The 14,383-nt window shown below is 35.3% G+C and overlaps 1 protein-coding gene across 1 annotated transcript in view; it reads left to right on the plus strand.

Moving 5' to 3' along the window:
- Nucleotides 1–14,383, plus strand: part of LOC306855201 (filamin-B-like) — a 95,847-nt gene that overhangs the window by 74,091 nt on the left and 7,373 nt on the right. Inside the window, exons 32-38 of the mRNA XM_079393689.1 lie at nt 2,726–2,854; nt 2,945–3,118; nt 5,891–6,049; nt 6,131–6,334; nt 8,501–8,653; nt 9,884–10,006; nt 13,710–13,976. Of these exons, the coding sequence (XP_079249815.1) occupies nt 2,726–2,854; nt 2,945–3,118; nt 5,891–6,049; nt 6,131–6,334; nt 8,501–8,653; nt 9,884–10,006; nt 13,710–13,976 (1,209 nt within the window). The remainder of the gene's footprint in view (nt 1–2,725; nt 2,855–2,944; nt 3,119–5,890; nt 6,050–6,130; nt 6,335–8,500; nt 8,654–9,883; nt 10,007–13,709; nt 13,977–14,383) is intronic.

Raw genomic sequence — 14,383 nt, forward strand, 5'->3', positions numbered from 1 at the left:
GCAATTTTCCACATTATAAGTGTTTGTTGTCCGGTAAAGACCTTGGACATTCTCATTTTGTGCTTCTTATCGAAGGTCATATATGGGTTATAAGAACGACATGAGTAAATGACAGGATTTAGATTTTTCTGTGTACTAACCCTTTAATAGCAGCTCTGGGAAGCGTGCATGAGAGTGAGTCATGCCGTCTGTGATGAATGTGCTGTCAGGATTTGTTTTGAGGCCTTCGCTCCAGTCCCAGAGCTGCATGGGAGCGTTTGGGTGAAGGTTGAGAAGGCTTCACCTTTCAATAGATTGAGGTTGACTGAGGGCGGACTGATTTATTCAGCGTGGTGAAAGACTTCATGGGTGACTTCAGCCGTGAGGAATCTGTGAGGAGCTCTTGTGTTGCTGCAGATCCTCATGTATGTGCTTGTTTTATGGCTGGAGTTTGGTGTTTTCCAGTCGCTGGTCCGGTGCCATCAGAAACCTCAGTCAATATCACACGAATGTGAGAGTAGAGCATCATCCGATGGGCTTGTTTCTCCATATAAGGCAGGAAGAACATGTTTATAGAGTTGAATCATCCAATCTACTTGAGGATATCCTTTTTTTTGTAAATGGCTTTTCAATGGTTTTTCATAAATAACCAACAGTGACTGCAATACAACAACACAAGCAATAAATAATAATTTACTATTAAAATGATATACAACAATTAGAATTATAACCCGTTTTTTTTTTTTTTTTTTACCTGAAATTGTTTAAAAAATATAATTTAAATGTTTTGATTCCTTTTTAAATTATAACTTTGTGAAAAAAGCTTATTAAAAGGCGCTTTTTAATAAATAAATAGTACATTTTGGTTTACTTTTCTGTACAAAATATATATTTTTTTTCTTTTTTTTTTTTTAATGGCTGTTTATTTTTTATGAAATGTATTTAAATTGTTTAAAAAGTATAACTTTGATATATCACAATGATTTATTTTATTAATTTAAATTAAATTTATTTTTTAATAATTTATATGTATTAATAACAATTTATTTATATATATATATATATATATATATATATATATATATATATATATATGCGCATGCATACACATTTACATTTAGTCAGTCACCAATTGTGCAAGTTCTCCCACTTAAAAAGATGAGAGAGGCCTGTAATTTTCATCATAGGTACACTTCAACTATGAGAGACAGAATGGGGGGAAAGAATCCAGGAAATCACATTGTAGGATTTTTAATGAATTAATTGGTAAATTCCTCGGTAAAATCAGTATTTGGTCACCTACAAACAAGCAAGATTTCTGGCTCTCACAGACCTGTAACTTCTTCTTTAAGAGGCTCCTCTGTCCTCCACTCGTTACCTGTATTAATGGCACCTGTTTGAACTCGTTATCAGTATAAAAGACACCTGTCCACAACCTCAAACAGTCACACTCCAAACTCCACTATGGCCAAGACCAAAGAGCTGTCGAAGGACACCAGAAACTAAATTGTAGACCTGCACCAGGCTGGGAAGACTGAATCTGCAATAGGCAAGCAGCTTGGTGTGAAGAAATCAACTGTGGGAGCAATTATTAGAAAATGGAAGACATACAAGACTACTGATAATATCCATCGATCTGGGGCTCCACGCAAGATCTCACCCCGTGGGGTCAAAATGATCACAAGAACGGTGAGCAAAAATCCCAGAACCACACGGGGGGACCTAGTGAATGACCTGCAGAGAGCTGGGACCAAAGTAACACAGGCTACCATCAGTAACACACTACGCCGCCAGGGACTCAAATCCTGCAGTGCCAGACGTGTCCTCCTGCTTAAGCCAGTACATGTCCGGCCCGTCTGAAGCTTGCTAGAGAGCATTTGGATGATCCAGAAGAGGATTGGGAGAATGTCATATGGTCAGATGAAACCAAAATAGAACTTTTTGGTAAAAACTCAACTCGTCGTGTTTGGAGGAGAAAGAATGCTGAGTTGCATCCAAAGAACACCATACCTACTGTGAAGCATAGGGGGTGGAAACATCATGCTTGGGGGCTGTTTTTCTGCAAAGGGACCAGGACGACTGATCCGTGTAAAGGAAAGAATGAATGGGGCCATGTATCGTGAGATTTTGAGTGAAAACCTCCTTCCATCAGCAAGAGCATTGAAGATGAAACGTGGCTGGGTCTCCAGTCTCCAGATCTCAACCCCATAGAAAATCTTTGGAGGGAGTTGAAAGACCGTGTTGCCCAGCTACAGCCCCGAAACATCACTGCTCTAGAGGAGATCTGCATGGAGGAATGGGCCAAAATACCAGCAACAGTGTGTGAAAACCTTGTGAAGACTTACAGAAAACGCTTGACCTCTGTCATTGCCAACAAAGGGTATATAACAAAGTATTGAGATGAACTTTTGTTATTGACCAAATACTTATTTTCCACCATAATTTGCAAATAAATTCTTTAAAAATCCTACAATGTGATTTCCTGGATTCTTTCCACCCATTCTGTCTCTCATAGTTGAGTTTACTTGTCTAAGGTAAATATGTCTAAGGCATTTCTTTGTGAAGTTCACTCATCTTCTTTGTGCTTATTGGTTAAGAGCAGTTATGTTATTTGCACATTTGTTTTTATATAAACCAAAATATAATGCATTTCGTTACATAAACTCCTCTACGAATAATTTATTTATTTATATTCTGTTGTGTGTTTTCTCTCATTGTATTAAATGCTCATTTGTTTTCTTATCAGAGAGTCCTCTGCAGTTCTACGTGAACAACACTAACAGTCCTAACGTGACTGCGTACGGCCCGGGTCTGGTCTACGGGACCACCAATAAAACCGCCATGTTCACCATCTACACTGAAGATGCATCTGAGGGTGTGTACTGTACAAACACATCATGCTCATGCTGCTTCAGCATTTATCTCTAAACCTTCTGCATATAAAACATGCTGTGTTTTGTGTCAGGCGGTCTTGATTTGGCCATTGAAGGTCCATCCAAGGCTGAGATCAACTGTGTGGACAACAAAGACGGCACTTGCACGGTTTCATACCTGCCCACGCTGCCTGGAGATTATAATATACTCGTCAGATATAATGACAAACACATCGCAGGAAGCCCCTTCACAGCCAGAATCACAGGTACACCGCTAAAAAAATAAATCTGTGACATTCACGGCAATTAAAACAGCAGTGGGGGTTGCAAGAACTTTACCGTAAATACAATAGAAACATTTTGGGATTTATGGAACTAAGTTGAAATGTACAAAAATGATGGTACTTAATTTGTTATTAATTTATTAATACTAGATGTTGTTGTGATATTTATTATTTAATAATAATAATGATGATGATAATAATAATTATTATTATTGTTATTTCATAAGTTTTCATTATCAATAATGAAAATATTAGCCATTTTCTTTATCTTTAACTCATTCTATAAATATAATAATTTTATTTACACATTTATTTTATAGATTTTATTTAATAATAATATTTGTTACTAATCTTTTTATTTTATAATATTATTATTATAATATTAACTTAAAACTAATATAAACAAGATACACAAATACAAAACACCATCATATTAACACATGGCACTAAAATAATGCAATACATGTTAATTTATTAATTATTATTGTTCATTTAATAACTTATTATTATTATTATTATTATTATTATATCTAACTTTTTTAATTAATATTAATAAAGATAACTGTTATTGATAATTCATTCATTTGATAACTCGTATGTATATATTTTAATAATATTAATTTTATTTAATAATAATAATAGCTATTGTTTTTTTTCTGTTTTTGTTGTTATTATCATTATCATTATCATTATCATTATCATCATTATATGTATGGAAGATGCACAAATGCAAAACACCATCATGGTAACACGCATGACACTAAAATAATGCAACAAATGTTAATTTAACAACAGAAAATGTACCAAACCCTAATCTACATAACTGATAAGAAAAATCTATAAAAAATGTTATTCAAAAATTATCAAGTGAAGTCACACAGGGAATTTAGTTTTTCTTTCCCACTGTATATTTTAAGATCACTTGTTCTTTCACTTCCAAAAGCTGTACATCTGACTAATAATAATAATAACTTTATTTTTATATAGTGCCTTTAAAACGGTTTCTCAAAGCGCTTTACATAATAAAACAAACAAGTGAAAATCCAGCACACAAAAGACCACCAATTAAAAACAAACTAAGATATAACTTAAAATCAAAACAGTCAAGAGAAGGATGACCTAAAAAAATGAGTTTTTAATTAAGACAATAAACCAGCTTGTGAGGATCTTAAATGACACTTGGGTGTATATAAAGTTTAAAGAGCAGACAGATATTGAGGGGCCAGACCATGCAGTGCCTTATATGCGAGCATAAGAATTTTAAAATCAACTCTGAACCTGACCAAAGGCTTTAGAATTGGTGTAATATGCTCATTTGTCCTGGCACCAGTCAGGATCCTAGCAGCTGAGTTTTGCACACATTGCAATTTAAGTGTGGTTTTAGGAACTCCAACAAGAAGTGAATTGCAGTAGTCCATGCTAGAAAAAACGAGGGTGTTAATAAGCCTTTTAGTCACAGGGAGGGATAGCATAGAACGGAGTTTAGCAATATTTCTGAGATTAAAAATAGTTTTTTGGCAGTATACTGCACATGATAGTCAATTTTTAAATTTAGTCTGCGACTCCAAAACGGAACCATCAATGCTTAAAATTATTGAGCCAGCTTTACGAAGCTGATGGGAGGAGCCAATGAACAAGACCTCAGTCTTATCATTATTAAGACACAGGAAATTTTCGGACATCCATATTTTTATCTCAGAAATACAATGTGTTAAAGGAACATCCAAATTTTGACCAGGCCTAGAATGAATATAAATCTGAGTGTCGTCTGCATAAAAATGATTATTAAGCCCAAATGATCTTAAAAGCAGACCGAGTGGACATATGTAAATGCTAAAAAGGGGCCCAAAATTGAACCTTGAGGAACACCCATGCGGACAGGGCCCATCTCAGAAAAGGATGTGATTAACAGTATCGAAAGCGGCAAGATCAAGAAGAATAAGAATAGAGAGACTGAATTAGCAGATCATTGGTGACCTTTACCAAAGCTGTCTCAGTACTATGAAATTTTCGGAAGCCAGACTGAAGGGGTTCAAAAAGATTATTTACTATGAGATGATTGTGTAGCTGCAAAGCCACAACACGTTCTAAAATTTTTGCAAGGAATGGAAGGTTTGATATAGGACGATAATTATCCAAGTCAGCATTATGCTTCTTTGGAACAGGTGTTAAAGCAGTTTTCAGTGCTGCTGGTACAACACCAGTACACAGAGAATCATTAACAATGCTGCGAACAGCTGATCACAAAGAGTCAAAACAAGACTTAAATAAGCTTGTAGGGAGGGGATGAATCAATCAAGTGGTGGCTTTCATACGTGATACCTCCCTAGTAAGCAGCTCAGAGTCAATTTGAGAAAAAGTTGTAAACAATGTGCCATGGAAACAAGGCGGGCAAACTGTAGAAGATGCAACTTGAATAAGTTTGTAAACGTTGTCAATTTTGGAACTGAAAAAATTAAGAAAATCATTACACAACTTAATTTGAGACCGGTAGAGAAATACCTTCATTTAACTTTGAGAAGTCTGTGAATAGTATGGAAGAGATGCCTGGGATTACTTTTATTATCTATAATCTGAGAAAAATAAACCGATCTGGCAGACTCTATTTCAGTTCTATATTCCCCCAAGTGGTCTTTCCAAGCTTGATAAAACACATTTTCAGACCTGAGTCATGCCACTTGTGCTCCAATTTACGACTGTAATCTAGTTGGTCTACTTGACTTCTGTAGTAAGATCTGTTTTTGGTCTCTTTAGAGGACAATAAGAGGAAGTCTCAGGTAAAGCTGGGCTCCGCTGCGGATTTCTCTCTGGATATCAACGAGACTGATCTCAGTCTGCTCACGGCGAGCATCAAAGCCCCGTCTGGCCGTGATGAGCCCTGCTTGCTCAAGAGGCAACCCAACAATCACATCGGTAGGGCTGGAACAATGCTCCGATTCTTCCTGCCGACTGGGAGTTTTCTATGATAACACCTGACTGGTCTTTTCTCCTCAGGCATTTCCTTCATCCCAAGAGAAGTCGGGGAGCACCTGGTGAGCATCAAGAAGAATGGCCGGCACGTAGCTAACAGCCCCATCACCATCGTGGTGGTCCAGTCTGAGATCGGAGACGCCAGCAGAGTCAAGGTCTTCGGTCAGGGTCTGGTGGAGGGACACACCTTCGAGATGGCCGACTTTGTGGTGGACACCAGGGAAGCTGGTGAGTAAAACGTTTTTATTTTAATTTTTTAATTTTATTTTTTACTTAACTGTTATCAAACTTATATTTTTTATTTATATATATTTTTTATAATTATGTAATTATATTAACCACCATTAATTATTTTATTTTAATAATAAAATCATCATAATCATCATCACCATCATCATAATAGCTATTGTTATAATGTTGGTGTTGCTTTTTTTATTTAAATTTATACAATTTTTATAAGTTTTTGATGGTAACTGTAATTATGATTATTACTGTCTTTATTTAATAATAAACTGTTTAAAATATTAACGTTTTTATTTAATTTTATAATAGCTATTCTGTTTAATAACTATTAAAGGGGCCCTATTATTTGCAAATAAACATTCCACTATTAATATAAGCCTGTTATCTTTACAGAAAACTACTGTTTCCAAGTCAGTCATCTGATTGTACTGTGCATAATAAATTTGTTTATGAATTACACAGAAGGGGAGCACTGCGGGATAAAAATAACAGCATAGCTGGTCTCATGCTATCACAAACTTTATAAGTTCCACTTCTGAGTATGAGCTCGACATCTGCAAACGATCGACTCCCATTGCTTTCATATGCAACTTTTAACTACCACATTCCTATTCACAATCATTCTGATAGCACTTGAAATCAGCATCAGTGAAAACACACAGAGACAGTGATAGCTGTAGCAATAAGCCTTACAGAGTGCCAAGAAGCTCTTTCAGAATAGCAATTTGGAAAATTGACGGAGCTGGAGCTGACGTTCGCGCACGAAGCATTGGGATTGATTCCTAAACCTCTAGGGGACGTTACCGATTTTTTTTCCGGGATATTTCCTTGGAAAATGAAATTTAACCACAGTGTCCTCGGCTCAGATAAGGGGAGATTATGGCGACTCATATGTTCATTAGTGCATCCCAAAACACAACACTTGTAAAGCCTCTTTGGTGCTGATATTGTATATAACTCCAGTAATGTCGGACCGCATCTTCTCACTCAGGGCTGTGTTTATGCTAATAGGACAGAGAGCGTCACAAATGGGCAGGACTTTTTCCCCTCGGTGATGTGAACAGAGGGAGAATCTGAAACGGCTCATTTGGAGAGACTGTTTGATTTATTGGTTTTAATAAAAAAAGAGTTGGTGGATTTTTAACATTATAGGCTGGTTGTTTTCACACACTGCGGCCACACAACTGTATTCAAACAGCTTATAAAAGTGATTTTTGCGTAATAGGTCCCTTTTAAGATTATCCATTTGTGTAATACATTTATTTAGTAAAAATAAGTACTAAAGTAATTAAATTTAGTCAATTATTATTTTTTTAAGTTTCATGTTTTTATTCATTTTTGTTGTTTATTAAATAATTTTCTAATAATTACTATCTCATTTATTTTTCATAATTATTATTTTATTAATTTACTAATATTTAATTTAACATTTAAATTTTTTGTATATATTATTATTATTATTATTATTATAATAATAATACAGCGAAGTGCTTAACCCCACCTTGAGACTTCTCTAAAGAGCTAAATATCATAGTTTTGAGAGTGGGTTGTTTTCACCTGGTTAACTAACAAACCAACCACCTTTTAGCAACTGCATATCAACATATTCCCAAAAACAGATGATTTTAATATTTCTCCAAAATAAACAGGTTCATATGAGGTTAAAAGCATCATGTTACAGAATGTGGTGCTTCCCCTCACATTTTTTCCCTTTACAACAAATATATTCAATGCTAAATGTTAAAAATTACTGTTTCTTCCTAACCATGTAACCTGCCTAACCGAGCTACATAAACACTAAATAAACCAGGTCTGCCAAACGTCTGGCCGTTAATGATGTTTTCTCAAGCGCTCAAATCCACTTAAGTGCTGAGAATATAATCCAAACAGGTTGTGCAAAGCGGCTCAAAGCTGGAAATAAGAAAGTAATTGTAATTGGTACCACAGCGGCTAATTATTTCCCACTTGCATAAAGAACTTCAAATATTTATACAATTAGTCCTTAATATATATCACACACTATTAAACTTGTCATAAGTCTTGTAGGATCAAGACTGTGTTTATTTCTCATGCATTCAGGTGTGTTTTCTATTAATATTGATGGCATGATGCATCTGATCTTTGGTCTGAATTGCATTAATGTCTTCATAGGTTATGGTGGTTTGGCGCTGTCCATTGAGGGTCCCAGTAAGGTGGACATACAGACCGAGGACATGGAGGATGGCACTTGTGGCGTCTCATATTGTCCGACTGAGCCAGGCACCTACATGGTGTCCGTCAGGTTTGCAGAAGAGCACGTCCTTGGTAAGAGATCGTGCATGAAGCATCATTCAAACCTTCTATATTTTTTAGAATGTGCTCCAAATAAAGTGTAATTTGACCTGTTTATAGATTATTTGGCAAAAGACAAAAAACAATTCAAAATGGAGTATTAAGCATTTAATCACTTTCTTGCTGTTATTCTACAAAAGAGACCAAACTGTTTAATACTAGATGTGAATGTAATTTTTATTTAATTATTTTGTAAGACCTTTTTACCTTTTGGCACAAATAATTTAATTTTACTGTATATGTGTGTGTGTGTGTGTGTATATATATATATATATATATATATATATATATATATATATATATATATATATATATATATATATATATATATATATATATATATATATATATATATATATATATATATATATATATATATATATATATATATATATATATATATATATATATATATATATATATATATATATATATATATATATATATATATATATATATATTTATATATATATTTATTTATTTGCCCTGTGAGTTTGATTTATTTGATAATATTTCTTTAATTATTTTTCTGTCACAAATTAAGAAAATATATTTTAAGTAAATAAACCTTATTTATACAAAACTTATAATGTCCTCCAAATTAAGGTGTAATTTGACTGAAAGATTATTTGGCAAAAGACAATATTAAAAATTGAGTCCTTAGCATTTTGCGCAGTATATACTGTGTTTTCTTCTGTTATAAAAATACTGCATGATACAGAACACATTATGCAGCAATTAATACTTATAATATATATTTCAATTTTAATATCAGTGCGATTTTTCTTTAAATCAGTAAGATTTAAAAAAAAATTGTTAGAGCAAGGGTACATTAAATTGATCAAAGATGACAGCAAAAAAAAAAATCTAATAAATGCAGTTCTTTTGAGCTTTCTATTTTTCTAAGAATCCTGAAAAAATTAATGTATCGCAGTTTCCACAAATATATGAAGCAGCAGAACTGTTTTCAACATTGATAATCAGAAATGTTTTTTTTAGCAGTAAAGTAAAATTCAGCTTTGCATCACAGCAATAAATTACATTTTAAAATATATCCAAATAGAAAACTGCTATTTTGAGTTGTAGTAATATTTACAATTTTACTGGATTTTTTATCAAATGAATGCAGCTTAGTTGAGCAGAAGAGACGTCAAGTGTTATTCCTGTCATTGTATGACATGTATTGCATCTCTGTGTTCACAGGAAGTCCGTTTAGCGTGAAAGTGACGGGTGAAGGTCGTATCCGTGAGAGCATCACTCGCCGTCAGAAAGCCGCTTCTGTCTCTAGTGTTGGAAGCGTTTGTGATCTCAATCTGAAGATCCCAGGTATGAAGCTTCCTCGTATCACGTCAATGAAGATGTCAAGCGCACATCTGTCCTTGTTCAGATTCCTCTTCCAATCCAAAACTGGAGTTTTAGTGAAAGATGTGGTATATAATTCACGCCTAATCTACATTATGTTAAAAGGCTTGCTTTATTGGTTTGTTTAACACACTCTCGGACAGGAACCCCAGCCAGAAAGCACAAAACAAACGAACGTGCTGTTGTTTTGCTGGCTCAGGTCATGCGTTATAGCATTGAGTCTCTCCATACTTGAGTAAAAACACATGGCTCTGTGAAACAAGGCAACATATGCAGGCCGTGCTGAGCGGATTGAAGTCTCTGCTGTGATTTCCCCTCAGACCAGCATAGCTGGTGCTGCCAGTCACGTCAGCGGTGCGTGCTGCTAACACGCGTCTCGCGCTGACTCACTCAAGTGAGGACTGTTGTGAGGAGGTTTGCTAAATCTGCACTTCCTGTATGAGTCTTGGCGTAGTCTGAAACGTCTTTTTGTTTGAGAGAGGGCAGTTTTCTCCTCGTTTTGCTTGAGTAGTAATGCTAACAAGCACAAACGGTGTCAAATCAAATCAATCAAGTGTAAAACAATTTTACATTTTTAACAAAATTTCTTGAACTATTTTATTTTACCTTTTGGCACAAATTTATTGTAATAAACAATGCTAGTTAACGTTTTCCTTTTTTCTTTTCTTTTATAATTTTGTTTTCTTTTAAATATTAAAAAATATATTTTTTCAAGTAAACAGTCCAGTGAGATAATACTTGAACGATAGATGGATGATAGATGCAAGTTTGTCCTGTGAATGTTTTTTATTTTTATTTTTTTTATATAATTGGTATCATTTTTATCATTATCAGTTTTATCTTTGGAGAAAATGAATTTGTCAATTGTAATCAAACATTTTATTATATATAAATAATAATTATTACAATTATTAATTATAATTAATTATATACATGTGTGTATATGTATATGTATGTATATGTATATATATGTATATGTGTGTGTGTGTGTGTGTGTGTGGTTTAAAAAAAAAATACATTTAAATAATAAAATACTACTTGAAGGTTAGGTGTATTTTATTTTTATAATAAATAGAATATAATAAATTAATCCAGTAAGATACCATATTAAGGTTTAGATTGATATTTGATAGATGTGAATGCCATTTGTGTAATTTAAAATAATTTTATTCTATTTTTTTTTAAATCATATTATTTTGCCTTGCGCACATTTTTTCAAGCAAATAATAAACTAATCAAATATTTCCAGTTAGATGAATATAGATATGCTGTATTACAATAACTTTATTATAAGCGGTATCATTATGTAAGGAATAATTGACGATGGACCGTTGAATTATTAAAAAAAATAATGCACACCCGATGTGGTGATGCGGCCATGACGCGAAGCATTCGTCCGTTTTTTTTCTACTTAAAACGCTATTGTGAGTAGGATTATTTCTTCCGCATCTCTTCCAACGCCTCCCTTGCTAATTCCAAAACGTCATTTTAAACCGTAATGGAGGCTCGAGCCGTTGATAGCAGACTAATGTAGTTACATTTACATTTACATTTACATTACATTTATTCATTTAGCTGACGCTTTTATCCAAAGCGACTTACAATTGCTATATATGTCAGAGGTCGCACGCCTCTGGAGCAACTAGGGGTTAAGTGTCTTGCTCAGGGACACATTGGTGTCTCACAGTGGATTCGAACCCGGGTCTCTCACACCAAAGGCATGTGTCTTATCCACTGCGCCATCACCACCCCAGTTAATGCAGTTAATAACTAAGTTATGAGAGAGAGAGAGAGATTACCTCTGAGAGTCTGTCTCTCAAAAGTGTTCGGCAGCAATGTCTCTTACGTTAGTTATAGTGAAACTTGAACAGCGCCATTGTTCTTACCTCGCTTGTGAGAAGTCATGTACTTTTTAAGTTGTTAAACTATGCTACTGATAAAATCGTTAGAGTAGCGCTAACAACATTAGTGCGTCTGTAAACGTGTGTGCAAACTGTCTGTGAGGGAAAGCGTGAGAATGCTTTCTGTACATAAAACGTAATTTTGTGGCAAAAACATTAAAATAATCTGTCATTTGTATCCTTATGTTTACTATATTTATTTGTTCGGCCAGTGTCGTTGTGGGTTTTGGTTCTTTTGCTGTTTTAGGCTGTAAGGACCTTTTGAAATAACGCAAATCATTTGGAGAAGTGATATGGACATGTAATGCGGTGCCTGGAACTACGTTTGCACACCTAAGAACGTTCGTCAACCAATCAGATTCAAGCATTCAACGGCCCCATAGTATAACATGTTTTAAGATGCATGTATTTTTATATCACAGTTTTGTAAAATGACAGCTGTGCATTCTATTTTGCAGTAGAGAATGTAAATGACCATGTGCGTTTTGTCATGTCACCGTCGCGTCACTCTCAGTGTGAACAGGCCTATAGATGGCCAATTAAAACTAAACCGGATCATGCAGACTGCTTCCATATGTGACTTGTGAGATCTGTCCTGGTTAATGAGGCCGCGGTGTAATGGAGGGTTAGCGGTGATGTTATACAGGCCACACAGACGTCACTTCATACCGTATGAGCTCATTCACGCACACTGCTGGATTTGACCGACTCTGATCTCACATACTCACTCTTGAAGTGTTTTCATGGGACTTAAAGACTTATAGAGTTTAAATAACATGCATACATGGCAAAATATCAGACATGCTTCCTCTATACTCTTATCTGTTTTTCCCACTTGACTGTTTTTCTCGTCTGATGCACTGCCTGTTCTGTCCTCTATCTTTCCTCACTTGTTTCTGTCTTGTCTTTTTTCCTGCTGTTTTCTGCGTCTGTGACTATCAGTGACCTGGTTTCTTCTGGCTTTGGCTCGTGAGCTGCTCTCACGCGGCGTCTATCGCTCGCACTGCTCTATTCGGCTCGGGGTCAAAGGTCAGAGCAGCTCAGGGTGGACCCGCTTCATCGTGGGCCGAGTGAGGGTCAGCAGGATTGGCACGGCACCCGTCAGAAGGCCCTGCGGAGGGCTGGAGGGTGCGTTTTAAACACGCCGCATGTGGACCACGAGGTTGGCAGAACGCGCTTGCTTTTGATACTCGTGTGTTTGTGTTTGCATGAACCAGAGCTGCTTTTTTTGCTCATTACAACTTCATAAAAATGTAGATTTATTTACTTATTGTCCTTTTGCCATTGCAAACCTTAATTCAGAATTTAAATTTAATACTAATGTAATGTTATTTAAAGTAAAGAAAAAAAAAAAAGGAAAATTAATCTTTTTTCTAAAAGATGCACAAACAAAAAATTACTAAAAATAGTGAAAATAAAAAATAAATAATCAAATAAATCAGAACTTAAATTCTAATAGTATATCAATGTTACTAAAATAACACTTCTTCTGTTGAACGTGAAAAGAGATGTTTAGCCAAATGTTCATGCTGCTTTCAGTCTTTTTGTGTTGCATAGTAGAAAGTCAGTTAAACGGGTTCAGATCAACATGAAAGTGAGTAAATAATGACTGTCGTTTTAATAAAAGCCGAGAGCAGGAAGGCTCAGGTCTCTGTATGTTGCTTGCAAAACCATGAGAACGAGCAGAAGTCAGACCAGCTGAGAGCCGTTCCTCCGTCCTGTCTGTCAGTTCTCCCAAGAGTCCTTCTGCTCTCCGTTTTCCACAGAAATCGATCTCCAGGATGTCTCGGCGCAGGTCACCAGCCCGTCGGGAGCCACGGAGGCGGCTGAGATGGTGGCGGTGGGAAATCACACCTACTGCGTGCGCTTCGTGCCTCATGAGATGGGCGTTCACATGGTGAGCGTGAAGTACCGCGGGCAGCACGTGCCGGGAAGCCCCTTCCAGTTCACTGTCGGCCCGCTGGGAGAAGGAGGAGCCCGCAAGGTGCGAGCCGGAGGTCCGGGTCTGGAGAAAGCCGACACTGGTGTGCCAGGTATGAGCGCTCATTAATCTTATTATGGTGTTTTTTTTTTTCTTCCTGGTTTTTATTTTCATTTTATTATTTTAATATAATTTTAATTCTAGTTTTAAAAACAGGTGGGGAAAGGGTGAAAAATATGGTGTAACAGTGTAAAAATGGTAGTATTTCTTATACTGCCTTTATTTTCATTTAATTTTAAACATATTTGGCATTTTTAAATCACCGTATTCGTTTATAATAGCCTACCTTAAGTGTTTTCTATGGGGGAGAAAAAGCTTAACGTGCAATGTTAAACTGGTAATTACATGGTTTTTTTAAATGGTGGAAATCTTTAAATGTCATCTAGACATAAAGAAATTTAATTATTTGCTTTTTTTTTTCTAAAATTACACGTTATAAAATATAATTTTTATGGTAGT

This window comes from Barbus barbus (assembly GCF_936440315.1).
Source record: "Barbus barbus genome assembly, chromosome: 35".
Taxonomy (NCBI): Eukaryota; Metazoa; Chordata; class Actinopteri; order Cypriniformes; family Cyprinidae; genus Barbus; species Barbus barbus.